Genomic DNA, 24458 nt, shown 5'->3' with positions numbered 1-24458 from the left:
CTATTTGTAACCACGCTTGCCACCGGGGCCCCGTACAGGAGCTGAACCCATCTGATGAACCCCTCTCCAAACCCAAATCTCTTCAGCACCTCCCATAAGTAGTCCCACTCCACTCTATCAAATGCCTTCTCTGCATCCATCGCCACCACTATCTCCGCCTCCCCCTCCGGTGGGGGCATCATCATCACCCCCAGCAACCTTCGTATATTGGCATTCAATTGCCTCCCTTTAACAAACCCTGTCTGGTCGTCATGTACCACCCCTGGGACACAGTCCTCTATCCTTGTCGCCATCACTTTGGCCAGCAACTTGTCGTCTACACTTAGGAGGGAGATGGGCCTGTATGATCCGCACTGCAGCGGGTCTTTGTCTCGTTTCAGGATCAACGATATCGTCGCCTCCGACATTGTCGGGGGTAGTGTCTCCCTTTCCTTAGCCTCATTGAAGGTCCTCGTCAGAAGTGGGGCCAGTAGGTCCACATATTTCCTGTAAAAGTTCACCGGGAACCCATCTGGTCCCGGGGCCTTTCCTGCTTGCATGTTCCCAATTCCTTTAATCACCTCCTCCACCTCAATCTGCGCCCCCAGACCTGCTACCTCCTGCTCCTCCACCCTCGGGAACTCCAGCTGGTCCAAAAGGTGTATCATTCCCTCTTTCCCCTCCGGGGATTGGGACTTGTACAGCCTCTCATAAAATGACTTAAACACCTTGTTCACCCTCCCCGCTCTCTGCTCCATCCTTCCCGCCCCGTCTCTAACTCCTCCGATCTCTCTTGCCGCCCCCCTCTTCCTAAGTTGTTGGGCCAACAATCGGCTCGCCTTTTCCCCATATTCGTATTGTATCCCCTGTGCCTTCCTCCACTGCGTCTCCGCCTTACCCGTGGTCAGCAGGTCAAACTCCGTCTGTAGTCTCCGTCTTTCCCTGTATAGCCCTTCATCTGGGGTCTCCGCATATTGCCTATCCACCCTCAGAATCTCCCCAATCAGTCTCTCCCTTTCTTTACCCTCTTGTTTCCCCTTGTGGGCTCTTATGGAAATCAGCTCCCCCCTAACCACCGCCTTCATCGCCTCCCATACTACTCCCACCTGGACCGCTCCATCATCATTGACCTCTAGGTATCTTTCAATACATCCCCTCACCCTTCCACATACCCCCTCATCCACCAGTAGTCCCATGTCTAGTCTCCAAAGTGGGCGCTGCTCCTTCTCCTCTCCTAGATCCAGATCCACCCAATGTGGGGCGTGATCTGAAATGGCTATAGCCGAGTATTCCGTTCCTGCCACTTTCGGGATCAGCACCCTTCCCAGGACAAAAAAGTCTATCCGGGAGTATACTTTATGGACGTGGGAGAAGAAGGAAAACTCTTTACCCATTGGTCTGGCAAATCCCCACGGATCTGTTCCTCCCATCTGCTCCATAAATCCCTTAAGCACCTTGGCCGCTGCCGGCCTTCTCCCGGTCCTGGATCTGGACCGGTCCAGCCCTGGGTCCAGCACCGTGTTGAAGTCCCCCCCCATTAACAAGTTTCCCATCTCCAGGTCCGGGATACGTCCCAACATACGCTTCATAAAACCCGCGTCATGGCATATACGTTCACCAGCACCACCGCCTCACCTTGCAATCTGCACTCACCATCACGTACCTGCCCCCACTATCCACCACTATGGTCTTAGCCTCAAACGATACCCGTTTCCCCACCAGTATTGCCACCGCTCTATTTTTCGCATCTAAGCCTGAGTGGAATACCTGTCCCACCCATCCTTTCCTTAATCTGGCCTGATCCGCCAATTTCAGGTGCGTCTCCTGAAGCATAACCACATCCGCCTTCAGTCTCTTTAAGTGCGTAAATACCCTTGCTCTCTTAATCGGCCCATTCAAACCACTCACGTTCCACGTGATCAACCGGGTTGGGGGGCCCTTTACCCCCCCCCCCCCCCCCCTCGTCGACTAGCCATCCCCTTTTTTAAACCAGCTCCTCACCCGGGTCCCACGCACCCGTCTGTCCCCCAGACGGCGCCCTCCCGTCCCGACCACCCCATCTCGTATCAGCTCCCCCCTACCCTCAGCAGCAGCAACCCAGTTAATTCCCTCCCCCCCCGCCGGCTAGATTCCCCTCTAGCTTGATTGCTCCCCCATATTGCTTCCGGGAGCCAGCAAACTCTGGCTGACCTCGGCTTCCCCCGTTTATCCTTGGCCTCCCTGCGTGTGAGGCCCCTTCCTTCCTGCGCCCATTTTGCCCGCTGCAATTTCCATATCGCGGGAAAAAACCCGCGCTTCCCTTGCGGCCCCGCCCCTAATGGCGCAGTTCCCTCGTTCCCCTTCCCTGTCCCCTTCTCCACCGGCACCCACATTTCTTCGTGTGTGTCCCCTCGGGGGGGGGGGGGGGGGGGGGGGGGGGGGGGTGGGGGGGGGGGATTCCCCCGTCTAACATTGTTACAGATTAGCCCTCCCCTCTCCCCACTTTACATTTCTGTGCCACCACCTCGCTACCTCTTTCCAAACATCAATTCCTCAAGTCTAGTCCAATTTCTCTTCTTGAATAAATGTCCATGCCTCCTCTGCCGTCTCGAAGTAGTGGTGTTTGCCCTTGTGTGTGACCCACAGTCTTGCCAGCTGCAGCATTCCGAATTTTACTTTCTTCCTGTGGAGCACCGCCTTGGCCCGATTAAAACTCGCCCTCCTTCTCGCCACCTCCGCACTCCAATCTTGATATACGCGTATCAACGCGTTCTCCCACCTGCTACTCCGTGTCTTCTTAGCCCATCTCAGGACCATCTCCCTGCGGTGTTTCCCCTGCCTTTGGTCTTCTCACGAGGACCCGGTACGCTCCCTCCACTTCCAGGGGGCCCGTCGGGGCCTCAGCTCCCATTAAAGTATGGAGCATCGTACTCACATACGCCCCAACATGAGCTCCCTCTGTCCCTTCGGGAAGACCCAAAATCCTTAGATTCTTCCTCCTCGAGCTGTTCTCCAGGGCTTCCAGCCTTTCTATGCATCTCTTGTGAAGTTCCTCGTGCGTCTCCGTCTTCACCACCAAACCCTGTATCTCGTCTTCGTTCTCGGCTGCCTTTGCCTTCACTCCACGGAGCTCCATCGCCTGGATCTTTTGTGTCTCCTTCAATCCCTCGATTGCCAGTAACATCGGCGCCAGCACCTCTTTCTTGAGCTCCTCCACACATCGTCGGAGGAACTCCTGCTGTTCTGGGCCCCATACCATCTGGGCTCCCTCGGCCGCCATCTTGCTTCTCCCTTCTCTTCTCGGCCGCTGCTCCAGAGGATCCTCCGCAATCTGGCCACTACTGCTGTTTCTTTCCATCCACACCCGGGGGGACTCCTTTCTTTGTCACCTCCATAAGACCATAAGACATAGGAGCGGAAGTAAGGCCATTCAGCCCATCGAGTCCACTCCGCCATTCAATCATGGCTGATTTCAACTCCATTTACCCGCTCTCTCTCCATAGCCCTTAATTCCTCGAGAAATCAAGAATTTATCAACTTCTGTCTTAAAGACACTCAACGTCCCGGCCTCCACCGCCCTCTGTGGCAATGAATTCCACAGACCCACCACTCTCTGGCTGAAGAAATTTCTCCTCATCTCTGTTCTAAAGTGACTCCCTTTTATTCTAAGGCTGTGCCCCCGGGTCCTAGTCTCCCCTGCTAATGGAAACAACTTCCCTACATCCACCCTATCTAAGCCATTCATTTTCTTGTAAGTTTCTATTAGATCGCCCCTCAACCACCTAAACTCCAATGAATATAATCCCAGGATCCTCAGATGTTCATCATATGTTAGGCCTACCATTCCTGGGATCATCCGTGTGAATCTCCGCTGGACCCGCTCCAGTGCCAGTATGTCCTTCCTGAGGTGTGGGGCCCAAAATTGCTCACAGTATTCTAAATGGGGCCTAACTAATGCTTTATAAAGCTTCAGAAGTACATCCCTGCTTTTATATTCCAAGCCTCTTGAGATGAATGACAACATTGCATTTGCTTTCTTAATTACGGACTCAACCTGCAACCTCACACTGGGTTTGGCCGTAAAACATTTCCGTTGGGGCTCCCGATAAGAGCCCAAAAGTCCGTTAAAACGGGAGGTGCCGAAACGTGCGGCTTAGCTGGTCATCGCCGCAACCGGAAGTCTCCATTTGTGTTATTGATATTTAGAAATCTGCCTTTGGGTGGCACGGTGGCCCAGTGGTTAGGACTGTTGTCTCACGGCACCAAGAACCTGAGTTCGATCCTGGCCCCGGGTCACTGGCCATGTGGAGTTTGCACATTCTCCTAGTGCCTTGTGGGTCTCAGATCCCCAACCGAACTTGATGTGCAGCATTGGTGAATTGGCCACGCTCCACTGCCCCTTAATTAGAAAAAAATAATTTATTAAACAAAGAAACAGAAATCTGTCAGTCTCTGCTTTAAACACACTCAGTGACTGAGCTCCCACAGCCCTCTGGGGTAGATAATTCCAAAGATTCACAACCCTCTGAGTAAAGAAATGTCTCCTCCGAGACCGATCCTAAGTGCATTCCCCCTTAGTTTGAAATTGTGTCCCCTGGTTCCAGATTCCCCAACCAGGGGAAACATCTCACCTGCATCTTCCCTGTCTATTTCTTTATGGATTTTGTAAGTTTCAATGAAATCCCCTCTCATTCCTTGAAACTCCAAAGAAAAGAGGCCTAGTTTCCCCAATCTCTCTTCATAGGACAGTCCTGCCAAACCCGGAACAAGTCTGGTGAAACTTTGTTGCTGTTCCACTGTGGCAATACCTTTCCTAAGGTAAGGGGAGTAAAACTGCACACATTACTCCAGCTGTGGTCTAAGCATTTCATAATGATCGATGTCATTGAGGCACGTTGCCTGGTTCTTCTTTGGCACCGGTATGATGGTGGTCTTCTTGAAGCAGGCGGGAACATCAGAACGGAGTAGGGAGAGGTTGAGGATGTCCGCGAACACACCCGCCAGTTGGTCCGCACAGGATCTGGGTGCATGGCAGGGACTCCCGTCAGGACCTGCCACTTTCCGAGGGTTCACTTTCAAGAAGGCCAATCTGACTTCGGAGGCTGTGAAGGTGGGCATGGGCGTGTCCAAGGCTGCTGGGGCAGATGACAGAGGTTTGTTGGTTTCCTGCTCGAAATAAGCATAGAATGCATTGCGTTTGTTGGGAAGGGGTGCACTGTTGCTAAAGATTCTACTCGGCTTTGCTTTTTAGCGCATTATGTTGTTTAAGCCTCGCCACAATCGATGAGAGTCCATGATTCTCGCTTAGTCTGGCCAACTCTTCTGTTGTCGCTTGGCATCCCTGTTGGCTTTGCAGGGGTCGTACCTAGATCTTTTTGTATAGGTCACGGTTGCCTGACTTGAATGCCTCAGACGTGGCCTTCAGTCGGGAGTGAATCTCCCGATTAAACCATGGTTTCTGGTTGGGTAACGTACGTACTACCTTCTTTGACACACAATCCTCCACACACTTGCTGATGAAGTCTGTGATGGTGCTGGCATACTCGTTTAGGTTAACTGCCGAGTTCTTGAATATGGACCAGTCGCATAGGAGCTCTTCTGTTGCCTCAGACCAGCATTTGCACAACTTTCATAACCAGATTCTCCAGCTTAAGTTTCTGCTTGTACGCCAGGAGAAGGAGCACCATCTTGTGGTCCGATTTTCCAGCAGTGCAGTCAGGGGATGGATCATCAGGCGCCCTTGATGTTTGTGTGGCAGTGGTCAAGGATGTTGGGGCCCCTGTTGGGACAGGAGATGTGTTGGTGGAATTTTGGCAGTACACTCTTGAGGTTGGCCTGGTTAAAGTCCCCGGCCACGATGAACAAGGCCGCCGGGTATTCTGCTTCATTGTTATTTATAGCGGTTACAATTCATCAAGCGCCTTCTTCACTTCCGCCTGGGGTGGGATGTAGACCGCCGTGATGATGGCAGAAGTGAACTCCGTGGAAGGTAGTATGGACGGTACTTCACAGTCGGGTATTCCAGATCCGGGGAGCAGTAGTTCGCCAGGGTCGCCACATCCGAGCACCAGGAGTTGACGAGGAGACAAACCCCTCCACCCACTCCAGGTTTAGTCCTGGATGTGATTAACAGCAGGAATAACAGCAGAATCCAACCCGTCATCACTTGTGAACCCTTTGGTGTCTCAGCATGTTGGACGACTGAGTGAATCCCTCCCCACAGTGAGTGTAGGGGATTGGCTTCCTTTCAGTGTGAACTCGCTGGTGTCTCCGCAATGTGGGTGATGTTTGAAACCTCTTTGTGCAGTGAGAGCAGCTGAACAGTTTCTCCTCAGTGTGAATGCGCTGGTGCAACATCAGTACCCGAGAGCTTTTAAACCCACTCCCACAGTCGGAGCATTTAAAGGGTCTCTCATTGGTGTGAGTGACATTGTGTTTCAGCAGGTTGGATAATTGAGCAAATCCCTTATCACACACAGTGCAGATGAACGGCTTCTCCCCGGTGTGAACTCTCTGGTGTCTCTGCAGGCTGGACAACCGAGTGAATCCCTTCCCACAGTCAGAGCAGGTGAACGGCCTCTCCCCGGTGTGAACTCGTTCGTGTTGCCGAAGGCTGCCAATGTCAGTGAATCCCTTTTCACACTGAGAGCAAGTGAAAGGCCTCTCTCCAGTGTGAACTCGTTCGTGTCTCCGCAGGCTGCCAATGTCATTGAATCTCTTTTCACACTGAAAGCAGGTGAAAGGCCTTTCTCCAGTGTGAACTCGTTCGTGTCTCCGCAGGCTGCCAATGTAATTGAATCTCTTTTTACACTGAGAGCAGGTGAAAGGCCTCTCTCCAGTGTGAACTCGTTCGTGTTGCCGCATGTTGCCAATAACATTGAATCTCTTTTCACACTGAGGGCAGGTGAAAGGTCTCTCTCCAGTGTGAACTCGTTCGTGTTTCCGCAGGCTACTAATGGCAGTGAAATCCTTTTCACACTGAGAGCAGGTGAAAGGCCTCGCCCCAGTGTGAACTCGTTCGTGTTTCCGCAGGTTGCCAATGCCATTGAATCTCTTTTCACACTGAAAGCAGGTGAAAGGCCTCTCTCCAGTGTGAATTCGTTCGTGTGTCCGCAGATTGCTAATGTTAGTGAATCCCTTTTCACACTGAGAGCAAGTGAAAGGCCTCTCCCCAGTGTGAACTCGTTCGTGTCTCCGCAGGTTGCTAATGTCAGTGAATCCCTTTTCACACTGAAAGCAGGTGAACGGCCTCTCTCCGGTGTGACTGCGTTGATGCCTTTCCAGCCCGTACGAGCCTTTGAATCCCTTCCCACAATCCTCACATTTCCATGGTTTCTCCATGGTCCGGGTGATCTTGCGTCTCACCACGTTGGACGATCAGTTGAAGCCTCGTCCACACACAGAACACCTATATAGTCTCTCCCTGCTGTGAATGGTGTAGTATTTTTTCAGGCTGTGTCACTGGTTAAAGCTCTTTCCACAGTCAGTGCTCTCTAACAGTCTTACACGGGTGTCTGTGTGTGTCGCAGTGCTTTTCCAGACACACTGATGTTTAAAATCTCTTGAAGCAGACAGAATAGACAAACATTTCTCCTTCTAGATTCAAAGGCCAATGATCCCAAGAATGGAGTGACTCAGTCAGTTCTTGACGTGATATTTAGTTTGATATCTCGGCCTCAAACTCCTCTTGTTCGAACTTCCTGCAAATAGATTTTACAATAGTAATCATTGTTAGTACAGGATAGAAACTCAGAACAGACAATTCTAGTTTCTATTGAACATTCTTTCCTCTCTCTTTCCCTGAAATGCTCTCAATCTCAATCCCACACACTCTCCCTCCATTCTCATTCTGCTGTATCTAATATTCCCCCTCCCAATTCTCCTGAAGGTGCCGATTCAGGCTGATTGACAAATCCAAGCTCACTGCTTCCTACCCTGGACAGAGAGACCTATATTCACTTACTTTCCCTCCCAATTTTCCTGAAGGTGCTGATCAACAAATCTAAACTCACTAAAACCTGTACAAGAGTAGAGAATCTCCATATAAATACATTTACTGATTAGAGATAGGGAAATTCTGAGGAAGAACTTTATTTAGTCATGGAGTGGTCATGACAGGGAACTCACTGCCCACAAGCGTTGTGGAAGTCGAGATGATCAATAATTCAAAATAATATATGAAGAAAATAAGCTTTCAGGGGAACAGGGATATCGAGGGGGAATGGGACTGACTGGATTACTGTACAGAGAGTCAGCATTGACTTGAGTTACCAAATGGATTCTGTCAGTGCTGCAATGACTGTATGACTGGAAATATATAATGTAGGTAGAACTAATAATACATGTATTTCATTACAGAACCATCAATAATATATCTAATACATTCCATACAACACTAGATATATCTCTGTGCAATATAACATTTTTTTAAATTCATTTACGGGATGTGAGAGTCGCTGGTTCAGCCAGCATTTATTGCCCATCCCTAGTTGCCCTTCAGAAGGTGGTGATGAGTTGCCTTCTTGAACCGCTGCAGTCCTTGAGTTATAGGTACACACCCTGTGCTGTCAGGGAAGGAGTTACAGGATGTCGCCCCAGCAACAATGAAGGAAGGGCGATATATTTCCAAGTCTGTCTGGTGAGTGACTTGGAGGTGAACCTCCAGGTAGTGGGGTTCTCAACTATCTGCTGCTCTTGGCCTTCTAGATAGTAGTGGTTGTGGGTTTGGAAGGTGCTGTCGGAGGAACCTTGGTGACTTACTGCAGTGTATCTTGTAGATGGTATACACGGCTGCCACTGTTCGTCGGTGGTGGAGTGTTTGAATATTCATGGAATGTGGAGCAGTCAAGCGGGCTGCTTTGTTCTGGATGGTGTAGAGCAGCATGTTGGAGCTGCACTCAACCAGGCAAGTAGTGATTATTCTATTACATGCCTGACTTGTGCCTTGTAGATGGTGGAGAGGCTTTGGGGGTCAGGAGGTGTGTTACTCGCTGTAGCCTTTGGCCTGCCCTGGTGGCCACCATATTAATATGGCGAGTCCAGTTCAGTTTCTGATCAATGATAACCCTCAGGATGTTGGTTGTGGAGGATTCACCAATGCTAATGTCAAGGGGCAGTGGTTAGATCCTCCTTCGTAGGAGATGGTCGTTGCCTGGCGCTTGTGTAGCACAAATGTGATTTGCCACTTATCAGCCAACATCTGGATACTGTGCAGGACATGCTGCATTTGGACATGGACTGCTTCATTATCTGAGGAGTCATGAATGGTGCTAAAGATTGTGCAGTCATCCACAAACATCCCCACTTCTGGCCTTATGATGAAAGGTAGGTCATTGATGAAGCAGCTAAAGATGGTTGGGCCTAGGAGTGTGCCCTGAGGAACTCCTGCAGCTGAGATGATTGACCTCCAACCACTACAACCATCTTTTTTTGTGCCAGGTATGACTCCAACCAGCGGAGAGTTTCCCCCGATTCCCACTGACTCCAGTTTAGCTGGGGCTCCTTGATGCCATAGTCGGTCAAATGCTGCCTTGATATCAAGGGCAGTCACTCTCACCTCTGGCATTCAGCTCTTTTGTCCATGATTGAACCAAGGCTGGAATGAGGACAGGAGCTGAGTGACCCTGGTGGAACCCAAACTGAGCGTCCGTGAGCAGGTTTTGCTGAGTAAGTACCACTTGATAGCGCTGTTAATGACCCCTTCCATCACTTTGCTGATGGTGGAGAGTATTCCGACAGGAAAGTAATTGGTTTGGTTTGTCCTGTTTACTGTTCCCTTTAATGTCAGCCATCTCCTGGGGAAACCAGCCCTTTAAATGTGAACATTAGGAAAGAGACCATCATTTTAGCCAGACAAATAAATGTGTCAAGCTGAGGGAGCAAAGGATGTCAATGTCTTTCAGAGAGAGAGACCTGGGCCAAGCTTTTCAGAGTCTGCACCCTCCCTGGATTGACTTCCTTTCCCTTCAGTTGCTGCAAGTGACCAATTGAAGGTCAGAATGAGACAAGAAATGGAAAGGGGGAGAAAAGAAAGTGTTTTACTCACAGATGTTGGAGACAGGAGGACATTTCAGTCTGTGTGAAGCCCAATCTCCTTTCACACGAAGCCCGCGCTGATTGGAGGACCAGCGTCCTTCCGGTCCTAACTCTATCCATTAGCCAACACCTCACAGGAAGGTCAGGGGCTGGGCTTTCCTCCACACATGCGCAGCTTCCCCTCACCCTTGGACATGCGCAGTACCTGATCACCCGCCCGTGCGGCGGATAGAGCGGGTTCCCCAGCGCGGGGGATTGTGGGAGCTACGGCCGACACTGTCCAAACTCCTGGGGTGAAAAGTGGAGGAGGCTTGGGCGGTTGTGTGCGAGCTTGGTGTCCGCCCCCGGGCCGATTCGAAAGGCAGGCCGCCTCTGGGAGCTTCCTGGATGGGGTGAAACAGCAACTCGGCGCCCATTGCTCCTGGTCCCCGAGGGAAGGGGAGAAGACCGGTTTCGGAGTACTGCGACCAGTCGTGTTTCAAGTCAGCGGTTGAGCTGCGGAGACGCTGCTTCGGACTGCGAGGTTTGCTGTCGGCGGGTTTGAGTTCGCCCAATGGAGGACGAAGGAATGGAGGAAGGACGGCTGCTGGATAGGCTGCTGGAAATGGCGGGTCGGAACCGGGAGTGGATACCCGATGGGCGGCCCGCGGCCTGCAGCCCGGGGTGGGTTGCTGCCGTTCCTGGGGTCTCCGGGGGTTCGGCCCCCCGGACGCCCTGTGGGTGGTTGGGACTGACTCTGGGACTTTCTTCCCTGTTGTCGACTGTTGCCAACATTGGAGCGACTCTGGCCGCTGCCATTGGAGGACTTTGAGGACATGTTGTTCCTTGTGAAATTTCGGCTGGAGCGCTGGGGTCATGATGTGGAACGTGCAAAATTAATGGACTCTTTTTTTATGGACTTTTCTATGAGTACTCAGGGATTTTGTTTTCATGTTTTCTTTGCTTTCGTTTTCTTTAGCAGCCTATGACATTCAACTCATTTCGGGTTTCCCTGAAATGGTAATTAGTAATTGTGGTGGAACGCTAGTTGGTGCGAAACTGCTCTCCCTCCGAATGGTCCCGAGCCTTTGGGCGGGGTCCACAGGAGGGGGGGGAACACTCTCTCCTCCGCCGTGCCCGGGTCTGGCTCTCCGGTGGTCTGTGCTCTTAGCGAGGAGGGGCCTTTCCCCCGGGGTGTCGGCTGCAGGGCGGGGTGAACGGGGGTGGGTGAGCGGGGATTAGTGTTCGGTGATTGATTCTATCCTGTTAAATCTTTTCTGGGGTGAATTGAGGCCTGGTGCCTGATGATTGGGTTTGATATGACACTGTTAAAATGTATCGAAGTATGTGGGTCATACTTGTTTCCGAAGCGGCCGTATTGTATCGGGGCCTTGTGCCTCGCGACTGCTTGTCTTATGTGTTTAGAGGCCGTTACCTCGAAATGTACTCGTGTCTTGTGGTTTTTTTGTTCCTTTTTTCTTTGGAATGGTCGTTGGGTTTCGAAGCCTTGTGCCTCACGACTGTTCGTGTTATGTGACTGTCCGATTGTTACTTGAACTATGTGTAGGGCCTGTGCCTTGTGGCTGGTTGTGATAAGTGACTGGTTAATTGGTATCTGGAAACGTATTTCGGCCCTGCGCCTTGCAGCTATTTGTGTTCAATGACTGTTACAACGTTATTGTGAAATGTAATTGGGCCTTGTGCCTTGCAGCTGTTTTGTGTTAAGTGACTGTTTAATCATCAATTTGACGTGTGTTTAATCGTCAATTTGAAGTGTAATGAGGCCTGGAGCCTTGTAAATTGGTTTCTGTAATAATTGTGACGACAATAAAAGAGTTACTCACAGATGTTGGAGACAGGAGGAAGGTTCAGTCTGTGACGTCCAAGCTCCATTCACACAAAGCCCGCGCGGATTGCCTTGGAGGACCAGAGTCCTTCCGGTCATCCAACTCTTCCCATTGGTTAACGCCTCAGCAGGAAGGTTAAGGGTGAGCTTTCCCTCGCACATGCGCAATCTCTCCCTCAGACATGCGCAGTCCCGGGGTGGGGAGAGGGGAATCACCGAGAGACTTCTTGTTCTGGCCGCAGCCGGTTGCCTGGAAACCTTGTCTCGAGGAGGGGGAACAATGAGTGAGGCGGAGGAAAGTTGTTGACCAATGGGAAGAGTTGGTGAACCGGAAGGACTCTCTTCCACCATCCAATTAGCTTCCCGTTTTCTGAATGCGGAAGCTGGACAATGAGCAAAACTGGGGCCTCACACAGACTGAAAACTTGTTTTTGTCGCCAACATCTGTGAGTAAAACAGTTTCTTTTCTCCCCCCTTTCCATTTATTTTCTCATTCTCACCTTCAATTGGTCACTTGTAGCAAAGGAAGTGAATCCGGGGAGGGCGCAGACTCGGCAAAGCTTGGCCCAGGTCCCTCTCTCTCTCTGAAACACATTGACATCCTTTGCTCCCTCAGCTTCACACATTTATTTGTCTGGCTAAAAGGATGGTCTCTTTCCTAATATTCACAATAAAGGGCTAGTTTCTCCAGGTGATTGCTGACATTTAAGGGGACAGTAAGTTAATACCAGACAGAGGCATGTCTTATATGGTACACATCAGATATATTATTTATGGTTCTGCGATAAAGTGCAATCCAGTCATCTCTTCCCTTAGAGGGTTATTAGTCTCTGGATTTCTCTTCCACAGGGACCAGTGGGGTGTGGAGTCATTGAATATATTCACAGATGAGTTGGACAGATTTTTAATTACTTGTTATGTTTTAAATAATTTTTAAACAATGAATGCAACAGAGTAACAGAAAAAATCGTGGCAAATGGGTACAGAGCAGAACAAGAGATATTGCCAACATACATCCAAGCAACACATTGCAGAATTAATTTGGAACAGGATATTTGAGGGAGCAGAGCCTCGAGATGAAATGCCAGATTAATTGAAGAACCAGTTTACAGGTTAAAGTCGTGAGTGGGGAAAGAGGGTAAGATTATATAACAATTCAGTTTGTAAACCCCAAAATATTACAAGCAGACTAACAGCATAATCAAATTAAAATGAATAACACAACACGGATAACATAGAACTATAGTGCAGAAGGCCATTCGCCCCTTCAAGTCTGCACTGAGTCTCAGAAAAAGCATTTCACTGAGGCCCATTCCCCATCCTATCCTCGTAACCCGTTGCATTGATCATGGTCAACCCACCTAACCTACACATCTTTGATACTAAGGGGCAAATTAGCGTGACCAATCCACTTTCACTGCTCATCTTTGGACAGTGGGAGGAAACCGGAGCACCCGGAGGAAACACACGAAGACACGAGGAGAATATGCAAACTCCACACAGACAGCCACCCAAGGCTGGGATTGAACCTGGGTCCCTGGCGCTGAGGTAGCAGCACTAATCACTGTGCCCTACTCCCGGCCTAAGTTGAATTGAATTCACTCATGGAAAGCCCAGGAGGAGCAAGTCAGTCAAATGTAGGAGTCCCATCCTTTACCCAATGCATAAGACTCAGAATGAATCACGGACATTAAAAATTGCATGGAGATGCATTCCATAATCAGCCTATGCTGGTTTTGGATCGAGAGAGAACTGACTGGTCTGCTTCTGTATTGAGCCAGATGAATGTTGGCTCCATCCTAACCCAATCCCTTATGAACCTAAGACGAGAGGCCAATTGATGAAGCCTGATTTTCGGAAGACCATACCCTCCCTTATCTTGGTGATTGGAGCTGAACAAACATTTTGTTCCAGGTAGAGTTATAGATGTTTACAGCATGGAACCAGGCCCTTCGGCCCAGCTTGTCCATGCCGCCCAGTTTCTATCACTAAGCTAGTCCCACTTGCCAGCATTTGGCCCATATCCTTCTACCCACCCTGCCCATGTAACTTCTAACTGCTTGTTAAAGGACAAATTTGTACCCGCCTCTACACTGCCTCTGGCAGCCTATTCCAGAAGTTCACCACCCTCTGTGTGAAGAATTTTCCCCTTTGGTCTCTTTTGTATCTCTCTCCTCTCACCTTAAACCTATGTCCTCTAGTTCTAGACTCCTCTACCTCAGGGAAAAAATGTTGGCTATCTTCCTTATCTATGCTCCTCATTGTTTTATAGACCTCTATAAGATCACACCTAACCCTCCTCCGCTCCAGGGAACAAAGTCCCAGCCTCTCCTTATAACTCAGACCATCAAGTCCTCGCAGCATCCTGGTAAATCTCTTTGCACTCTTTTGTGTTTAACATTATTCTTTATATAATAAGGTGACCAGAACTGAACACCGTATTCCATGTCCGGTCTTACCAATGTCTTGTCCAATTTCAATAAGACATCCCGACTCCGGTATTCAATATTCTAACCAATAAAACCGAGCATACTGACTGCCTTCTTCACCACCCTGTCCACCTGTGACTCCACCTTCAAGGAGCTGTGAACCTGTACTCCTAGATCTCTTTGTTCTGTAACTCTCCCCAACTCCCTACCATTAACTGAGCAGGTCCTGCCCTGATTTGATTAATTTCCCAAACGACTCTGGTTGACAGTAGTATAGGCAGCATCTGCAGAGGGTACAACAGTCTGTGCAACACATTTTAATGAAGGGGATCCTCACTCACCATGAAATCGGAACAGCCGACCACCGGGCAAGGTCCCACCTAATAGTCACCATCAGCTGTGGAAAGTTGGCCCCATAAAGCCGTCATTGATCGGTTTGGGCTGGTTTAGCTCAGTGGGCTAGACAGCTGGTTTGACATAAACATAGAACAAACAGTGCAGAAGGAGGCCATTCAGCCCATTGAGTCTGCACCGACCCACTTAAGCCCTCACTTCCACCCTATCCCCGTAACTCAATAACCCCTCCTAACCTTTTTGGTCACGCAGGGCAATGTATCATGGCTAATCCACCTAACCGGCACGTCTTTGGACTGTGGAAGTAAGTCGGAGCACCCGAGGAAACCCAAGCAGATACGGGGAGAACGTGCAGACTCCGCACAGACAATGACCCAGCGGGGAATGGAACCTGGGACCCTGGCGCTGTGAAGCCACAGTGCTATCCACTTGTGCCACCGTGCTGCCCCTAGGCTGCAGAACAAAGGTCCTTTGTCAAACAGGCCAAGTATTTGCTCGGCTTATTCCCAAACTCGTACAACTTCGATCTCACTAACTTTCAACTTTTCTCGACCTGCTGAGTAAATAGGGAGTTCAAAGCCACTCTTGCTGCGTTAACCTCCTTCAGCAGTAGCTTACTCGGGCTCTCCATATGATTCTCTTCCACCGTCGCCAAACAAACCTCCAGAAGCTGCTGGTTCTCCAGCATCCTGCACCTTTTATTAGCAGTGTAAGAAATGATCAGCCCCCGAGCATAAACCGTAAATGTCTCCAACAAAATGGAGAAGGAAATATAAGGAGTCGAGTTAACCAAAAGGAAGAACTCAAACTCTTCCCAAAAGTGCATAATAAATGAACTCAGGGAGGCTCCAAACCTCCACATTCTCGACCTGGGGGTGAGCCCTCGAGCAGAAACTCCAGACAAACGGGGGAAGGTCTGCGATTACGATGCTCCCTGTGGTGCAAGTGGACACCAGGTGTAGGATCGTCCTCGGCACAAAAAAAGTTGTCGATTCTAGTCTGACATTGCTGTGGGGCTAGAAAGAAGGTAAAATCTCTGCTCCTCAGGTGCAAAGTGCTCTAAACACCCACATAACCCACCTTCTCACGGTTATGATCCCGGACCAGACCCCAACAGTGGCTCGGATACTGGGCACAAACCCCAATATTTTATTTGTGTTTTGTCAGACTGTGAGGCAAGGATACCTCACTGCAGGAGTGATTTCACACAAAATAGGGCCATGCTATGTGAAAACAAACTTTATTATTGACACAATATTCAAATATATAACATCACACCAGAAAACAGCTGACAATTAGCCCTTAAACAATGCTAATCAATACAGTGAATACAGTAACCCTTAACTGCTACCTTTATTCCCACTCAAACAGCAAAAACACATCTCAGCTCTCAATCCACCGTTAAACACAGTTAGCCCTCAGCAATACCTGCTTTACACAGATGTTCTTTGAGAAAGAGAGCTCTTGTGTCACCGCTTTAAAGACAAGATCTCAAACCTGTCAGAACCATGAAGAAACTTGGGAAGCTGTTTCAGCTTGTTTCAGCTTGCCTTCGAATGACACTCTTCTGAACTGCTTGGAAAGAAACTGCTAATCTAGCTGCAGACATATATTTTCAACTGAACTGAGATGCTTGACCTCTGCTCACGTCTTGAACTAATTCTCAACTAAAACACTGCTTTGCTGCAAAAAGCCTGAAACCGTGGCTCCTCCCAGTACTGACACCATCTGACCAAGCTGAAATCTAATTAACTCCACAGGGAATCCCCTTCATCCAAACAACATTCCATTAGTCCACGCTTTTTACGATGCTTTAATTACACCTCTGGCTCCAAAACTTCATTGTCCTTCAAAAAGAATAAATTTAGAGTACCCAATTCTTTTTTTTTCCAATTAAGGGGCAATTTAGCGTGGCCAATTCACCGACCCTGCACATCGTTTTACATTGTGGGGGTGAGACCCATGTAGACACGGAGAATGTGCAGACTCCACATGGACAGTGACACGGGGCCAGGATCGAAACCAGGTCCTCGGCACTGAGGGGCAGCAGTGCTAACCACTGCGCCACCGTGCTGCCCCCGGCAATGAATTCAAAGACAATGTGGTGAAGCTTTGGGATTCTCTACCCCAGAGGACTGTGGAGCCTCAGTCATCAAGTATTTTTAGACCGAGAGTGATAGGTTTCTCGATATTGAAGATATCGAGGGATATGGGGGATAGTGTGGAAAAATGGTGCTGAGGTAGATCGGCCAATGATCCCATTGAATGGTCGAGTAGGCTTGATGGGCTGAATGGCCGACTGTGGCTCCTATTTGTTATGATCTGTGTCCAGGACAGGAAGCAGTGAGCAGGGATCTGTCAGTCAGCCTGAATCAGCACCTTCAGGAGAATTGGGAGGGTGAATATTAGATACAGCAGAGTGAGAATGGAGGGAGAGTGTGTGGGATGGAGATTTACGGCTTTTGGGGAATGAGAGAGGAAAAAATGTTCCATAGAAATTAAAATAATCTGTTCTGAATTTCTATCCTGGACTGACTGTGATGTCTTTTGTAAACTCCAAAGGATCGGATTTACAGACAGAAATCTCAAACATCACGTCTGGATCTGACAGTCACTCGGTTCATCGGCCATTAAATCTAGAAGGAGAAATGTTTGCCCGACCTGTTGGCTTCAACAAAGTTTAACCATCAGTGTGACTGAAAAAGCACCGAGACACACACACCCGAGCAAGAGTGTTCCAGAGCACTGACTGTGGAAAGAGCTTTAACCAGTTACACAGCCTGAAAAAACATCACACCATTCACAGCGGGGAGAGACCGTACACGTGTTCTGTGTGTGGACGAGGCTTCAATTGATCATCTGACCTGGAGAGACACGAGGAGACCCAAAACATGGAGAAACCGTGGAAATGTGGGGACTGTGGGAAGGGATACAGATTCCCATCAGAGCTGGAGATTCATCAACGCAGTCACACTGGGGAGAGGCCATTCACCTGCTCTCAGTGTGAGAAGGGATTCACTGAGTTATCCAGTCTGAAGAAACACCAGCGAGTTCACACTGGGGAGAGGCCGTTCACCTGCTCTCAGTGTGGGAAGGGATTCACTGAGTTATCCAATCTGAAGAAACACCAGCGAGTTCACACTGGGGAGAGGCCGTTCACCTGCTCTCAGTGTGGGAAGCGATTCACTCAGTCAAGCAGCCTTCAAACACACCTGCGAATTCACACTGGGGAGAAGCCGTTCACCTGCTCTCAGTGTAGGAAGGGATTCACTGCTTCATCGAGCCTGCTGAAACACCAGCGAGTTCACACTGGGAAGAGGCCGTTCACCTGCTCTCAGTGTGGGAAGGGATTCACTATTTCATCCAACCTGCAGAAACACCAGCTAGTTCACACTGGGAAGAGGCCGTTCACCTGCTCTCAGTGTGGGAAGGGATTCACTACTTCATCCAACCTGCTGTCACACCAGCGAGTTCACACTGGGGAGAAGCCGTTCACCTGCTCTCAGTGTAGGAAGGGATTCACTGCTTCATCGAGCCTGCTGAAACACCAGCGAGTTCACACTGGGAAGAGGCCATTCACCTGCTCTCAGTGTGGGAAGGGATTCACTACTTCATCCAACCTGCTGAAACACCAGCAAGTTCACACTGGGGAGAAGCCGTTCACCTGCTCTCAGTGTGGGAAGGGATTCTGTGTTTCCTCGTCCCTGCTGAGACACCAACAAGTTCACAATTGATTACAGTGATGGATTCTGCTGTTATTGTTCTGCTTCAATTACATCCAGGACTGCATTTCGTTCTCTCTTCTCTTTCTCTCTCAGGGATTCTGAGACAGGAAAAGTGATGGAACCATGGCGAACAAGAAAAGTTAAAGATTCCATTAGATCAAAGGAAGAGGATCATAAAGTGGCCCAAATAGTAGTAAACCTGAGGACTGAGAACGTGTTTTAGAATTCAGCAAAGGAGGACCAAGCAACTGATAAAGAGAAAATAGAACATGGACTTGCACAAACTGATCATGGGAGGGGACTTTAATACAGTTATTGATCCCGGCCTGGATCGATCATGCTTGAAAACGGGCAGGGTGCCAGCAATGGCAAAGGAACTGAAAGGGTTCATGGAGCAGATGGGGTGGGGTGGATCCATGGAGATTTAGGCAGCCGAGGATGAAGGAGTTTTCTTTCTACTCCCACGTACATAAGGTATACTCTCAGATCGATTTCTTTGTTTTGGGTAGGGCCTCGCTGGCAGGGGTGGTGGACACTGGGTATTCGGCGATTACGATCTCGGACCATGCTCCACACTGGGTTGACCTGCAGATGAGTAAAGATAGCAATTAGCGCCCGCAATGGAGGTTGGATGTCGGGCTGTTGGCGGACGAAGCGGTGTGCGAGAGGCTGAGGAAATGCATGTTGCATTACCCGCAGGTAAATGATACGGGGGAGGTCTCGGCAGCGGTGGTCTGGGAAGTGCTGAAGGCAGTGGTGAGAGGAGAGCTGATCTCGATCCGGGCTTACAGGGACAGGACGGACAGGGCAGAGACGGACCGACTAGTAAAAGAGATTCTACGAGTCGATAGGAGGTACGCGGAGACTCCAGAGATAGGGCATTTAAGGGAACGGCGGAGGCTACAGGTGGAGTTTGGCTTGTTAACCACAGGGAGGGCAGTGGAATAGCTCAAAGGCGAGGGGGGGCGATATACGAGCATGGTGAGAAGGCCAGCAGGATGCTTGCACAGCAGCTTAGAAAGAGGGACGCAGCTAGGGAAATAGGGAAAGTTATCGACGGGGATGGGAACTTAGTTGGGGACTCCGTAGGGGATGTAAGACATTTCGGGATTTTTACAGCAGGTTGTACAGCTCAGAACCGCCTGTGAGGCCGGAGGGGTTGAGGCACTTCCTGGAGGGGCTGACTTTTCCGAAGGTGGACGGGGAGCTGTTAGAAGGGCTGGGAACCCCGATCGGGTTGGAAGAGATAGTGAAGGGTCTGAAGGCCACGCTGCCGGGTAAGGCCCGGGATCGGACGGGTACCCAGAGGAGTTCTATGAAAAGTTCTCCGGGATATTGGGACCGGTGCTGATGAAGGTGTTTATCGAGGCAAGGGAAAGGGAGGTTCTGCCCCAGATGATGTCATGGGCCACGATTCCGCTTATCCTGAAACGGGACAAGAACCCGGAGCTATGTGGGTCCTACGGCCGATTTCCCTGTTGAACGTAGATGCCAAACTGCTGGTCAAAATTTTGTTGAACGTCATTGTGGAGGATCAGACGGGCAGCCAGCTGGTGGCCAATGTAAGAAAGCTGTTAAACATGATCATGATGCTCCCGGAAAGTAGGGAGGTGGAGGTAATGGTCGCAATGGATGCAGAGAAAGCTTTTGACCGGGTTGAGTGGGATTATTTTTGGGAGGTCCTGGGGCGGTTTGGATTTGGGAGGGGCTTTATTGACTGGGTCAGGTTGCTGTACCAGTCTTCAGTGTACGGATGAACAGGACGACTTCGAATGAGACAGGGATGCCCCTTCTCCCCACTGCTGTTTTCACTGGCTCTTGAGCCGCTGGCAATTGCTCTGAGGGTCTCAAGGGGCTGGAAGGGGCTCGTCCGGGGGAGGGGGGAGCACAGAGTCTCGCTGTATGCAGACGACCTGCATTTGTATGTTTCCAATCCAATTGAGGGGATGGAAGAAATTGTGGGAATTTTAGGGGAATTTGGCTGCTTTTTGGGGTATAAGCTTAATATGGGGGAGAGCGAGATGTTTATAGTCCAGGCGACTGGGGGAACTGCCGTTTAGAGTGGTAGGGGACAGTTTCAGGTCCCTAGGTGGCGAGGGATTGGGACCGGCTACCACCTCCGCTGGCAAAGCATTCCAGGCACCCACCACCCTCTGCGTAAAAAACTTTCCACGCACATCTCCCTTAAACTTTCCCCCTCTCACCTTGAAATCGTGACCCCTTGTAATTGACACCCCCACTCTTGGAAAAAGCTTGTTGCTATCCACCCTGTCCATACCTCTCATAATTTTGTAGACCTCAATCAGGTCCCCCCTCAACCTCTGCCTTTCTAACGAAAACAATCCTAATCTACTCAACCTTTCTTCATAGCTAGCACCCTCCATACCAGGAAACAGCCTGGTGAACCTCCTCTGAACCCTCTCTAAAGCATCCACATCCTTCTGGTAATGTGGCGACCAAAACTGCACGCAGTATTCCAAATGTGGCCTAACCAAAGTCCTATACAACTGTAACATGACCTGCCGACTCTTATACTCAGTACCCCATCCGATGAACGCAAGCATGCTGTATGCCTTCTTGACAACTCTATCGACCTGCGTTACCACCTTCAGGGTACAATGGACCTGAACTCCCAGATCTCTCTGTACATCAATTTTCCCCAGGACTCTTCCATTGACCGTATAGTCCGCTCTTGAATTGGATCTTCAAAAATGCATCACCTTGCATTTTCCTGGATTGAACTCCATCTGCCATTTCTCTATCCAATTCTCCAATCTATCTATATTTTGCTGTATTCTCTGACAGTCCTCGTCGCTACCTGCAACTCCACCAATCTTAGTATCATCTGCAAACTTGCTAATCAGACCACCTATACCTTCGTCCAGATCATTTATGTATATTACAAACAACAGTGGTCCGAGCACAGATCCCTGTGGAGCACCACTAGTCACCTTTCTCCATTTTGAGACACTCCCATCCACCACTACTCTCTGTCTCCTGTTACCCAGCCAGTTCTTTATCCATCTAGCTAGTACACCCTGAACTCCATACAACTTCACTTTTTCAATCAACCTGCCATGGGAAACTTTATCAAACACATCTACAGCTCTTCCCTCATCAATTAACTTTGTCACTTCATTAAAGAGTTCTATTAGATTTGTAAGACATGACCTTCCCTGCACAAAACCATGCTGCCTATCACTGATAACTCTATTTTCTTCCAAATGTGAATAGATCCTATCCCTCAGTATCTTCTCCAACAGTTTGCCTACCACTGATGTCAGGCTCACAGGTCTATAATTCCCTGGATTATCCCTGCTACCCTTCTTAAACAAAGGGACAACATTAGCAATTCTCCAATCCTCCGGGACCTCACCCGTGCTCAAGGATGCTGCAAATATATCTGTTAAGGCCCCAGCTATTTCGTCCCTCGCTTCCCTCAGTAACCTGGGAAAGGTCCCATCCGGACCTGGGGACTTGTCCACCTTAATGCCTTTTAAAATACCCAAAACGTCCCCCTTCCTTATGTCGACTTGACCTAGAGTATTTAAACATCCATCCCTAGCCTCAACATCAGTCATGTCCCTCTCCTTGGTGAATACCGATGCAAAGTACTCATTAATAATCTCACCCATTTCCTCTGACTCCACGCATAAATTCCCTCTTTTGTCTTTGAGTGGTCCAATCCTTTCTCTAGTTACCCTCTTGCTTATATATGAATAAAAGGCTTTGGGATTTTCCTTAACCCTGTTAGCCAAAGATATTTCATGATCCCTTTTAGCCCTCTTTATTGCGTGTTTGAGATTTGTCCAATTTCCCGATATTCCTCCAAAGCTTCATCAGTTTTAAGTCGCCTAGATCTTATGTATGCTTCCTTTTCATCTTAGCGAGTCTCACAATTCCACCCGTCATCCATGGTTCCCTAATCTTGCCATTTCTATCCCTCATTTTCACAGGGACATGTCTATCCTGCACTCTAATCAACCTTTCCTTAATAGACTCCCACATTTCAAATGTGGATTTACCCTTAAACAGCTGCTCCCAATCCACATTCCCTTGCTCCTGCCGAATTTCGTTATACTTGGCCTTTCCCCAATTTAACACTCTTCCTTTAGGACCACTCTCGTCTTTGTCCATGAATATTCTAAAACTTACGGAATTGTGATCGCCATTCCCAAAGTAATCACCGACTGAAACTTGAACCACCAGGCCGGGATAATTCCCCAATACCAGGTCCTGTATGTCCCCTTCCCGAGTTGGACTATTTCAACACTGTTCTAAAAAAAACTCTCCTGGATGCTCCTTACAAATTCTGCTCCATCTACGCCTCCAACACTACATGAGTCCCATTCAATGTTGGGGAAGTTAAAATCACCCATCACGACCACCCTATTGCTCCTACATTTTTCTATAATCTGTCTACATATTTGTACCTCTACTTCACGCTCGCTTTTGGGAGGCCTGTAGTAAAGTCCCAACGATGTTACTGCACCCTTCCTATTTCTTAGCTCTACCCATATTGCCTCAGTGCTCGAATCCTCCATCGTGCCCTCCTTAATCACAGCTGTGATATCATCTCTGACCAGTAATCCAACTCCTCCACCCCTTTTACCTCCCTCTCTATCCCTCCTGAAGCATCTATACCCTGGGAGATTTAGTTGCCAGTCTTGCCCTTCCCTCAACCTAGTCTCAGTAATACCAATAACATCATATTCCCAGGTACTAATCCAAGCCCTAAATTCATCTGCCTTACCTGCTACATTTCTCGTATTGAAACAAATGCACCTCAGACCACCTGTCCCTTTGCGTTCATCATCTCTTCCCTGTCTACTCTTCCCCTTAGTCACATTGAGTTTATTATCTAGTACCTTACTGGCTTTAGTTGCTGCCTCTTTATTGACCTCAAACTTCCTAATCTGGTTCCCATCCTCCTGCCACATTAGTTTAAAACCTCCCCAACAGTGTTAGCAAAAGCACCCCCTTGGACATTGGTTCCAGTCCTGCCCAGGTGTAGACCATCCGATTTGTAATGGTCCCACCACCCCCAGAACCAGTTCCAATGTCCCAAAAATCTGAACCCCTCCCTCCTGCACCATCTCTCAAGCCACGTATTCATTCTGACTATTCTTGAATTTCTACTCTGACTGTCTCGTGGCACTGGTAGCAATCCTGACATTACTACCTTTGAGGTCCTACTTTTTAACTTATCTCCTAACTCCCTAAATTCTGATTGTTGGACCTCATCCCGTTTTTTACCTATATCGTTGGTGCCTATATGCACCATGACAACTGGCTGTTCACCCTCCCTTCAGTATGTCCTGCAGCCGATCTGAGACATCCCTGACCAGTGCACCCGGGAGGCAACATACCATTCGGGAGTCTCGTTTCCGACCACAGAAACGCCTGTCTACTCCCCTTACGATTGAATCCCCTATGACTATAGCCCTGCCAGTCTTTTTCCCGCCCTTCTGTGCAGCAGAGCCAGCCACGGTGCCATGAGCCTGGCTACTACTGCCTTCTCCTGGTGAGTCATTTCCCCCAACAGTATCCAAAACGGTATACCTGTTTTGGAGGGAGATGACCGCAGGGGACACCTGCACTGCCTTCCTGCTCTTTTGCTGCCTTTTGGTCACCCATTCCCTGTCTCCCTCACCAACCCTAATCTGCGGTGTGACCAACTCACTGAACGTGCTATCCACGACCTCCTCAGCATTGCGGATGCTCCAAAATGAGTCCATCCGCAGCTCCAGAGCCGTCATGCAGTCTAACAGGAGCTACAGCTGGACACACTTCCCGCACATGAAAGAATTAGGGGCATCGGCCGCGTCCCTGAACTCCCACATTGAGCACGGGGAGCATAACATGGGTCTGGGATCTCCTGGCATTTTTACACTTTTACCTTAACTGAATTCAAATATAATATCAAATAATGAATAAGTGAAAGGAATAAAGATTTTACTTACCAATCACAATACTTACCAACACACAAAGAGTTTAATTTCACCCAGCTACTGCTAATTGAAGCACTTTCCTTACCAGCCAATCCGGTCACTGCTTTGCTGTGATGTCACTCTTCAAGGTAAGTTTTTAAAGAGGAAAACTTAACCTTCCCGACAGACCCCTGGCCACTGC

The 24458-nt window shown here is 49.2% G+C and overlaps 2 protein-coding genes across 2 annotated transcripts; one reads left to right on the top strand and one right to left on the bottom strand.

Annotated features, from left to right (window-relative positions):
• Positions 1-2423: 2423 nt before the first annotated feature.
• On the bottom strand, positions 2424-11914 carry LOC140422051 (uncharacterized). The gene is made up of 2 exons (XM_072507028.1): positions 11817-11914; positions 2424-7658 (listed from the first exon to the last, which is right to left on the bottom strand). The coding sequence occupies exon 2, from the start codon at positions 7297-7299 to the stop codon at positions 6121-6123; it is 1179 nt and encodes a 392-aa protein (XP_072363129.1). The 5' UTR covers positions 7300-7658; positions 11817-11914; the 3' UTR covers positions 2424-6120.
• Positions 11915-12014: 100 nt separating this feature from the next.
• LOC140422087 (uncharacterized) lies at positions 12015-18355 on the top strand. Its single transcript, XM_072507099.1, has 2 exons — positions 12015-12264; positions 17164-18355. Exon 2 carries the CDS (start codon positions 17493-17495, stop codon positions 18333-18335), a length of 843 nt encoding a protein of 280 aa, XP_072363200.1. The 5' UTR covers positions 12015-12264; positions 17164-17492; the 3' UTR covers positions 18336-18355.
• The last annotated feature ends 6103 nt before the right edge of the window (positions 18356-24458 follow it).

Source organism: Scyliorhinus torazame, chromosome 5, assembly GCF_047496885.1.
Source record: "Scyliorhinus torazame isolate Kashiwa2021f chromosome 5, sScyTor2.1, whole genome shotgun sequence".
NCBI lineage: Eukaryota > Metazoa > Chordata > Chondrichthyes > Carcharhiniformes > Scyliorhinidae > Scyliorhinus > Scyliorhinus torazame.
Note: the sequence above shows the minus strand (reverse complement) of the source record. Positions and strands in the feature narration are given on the sequence as shown.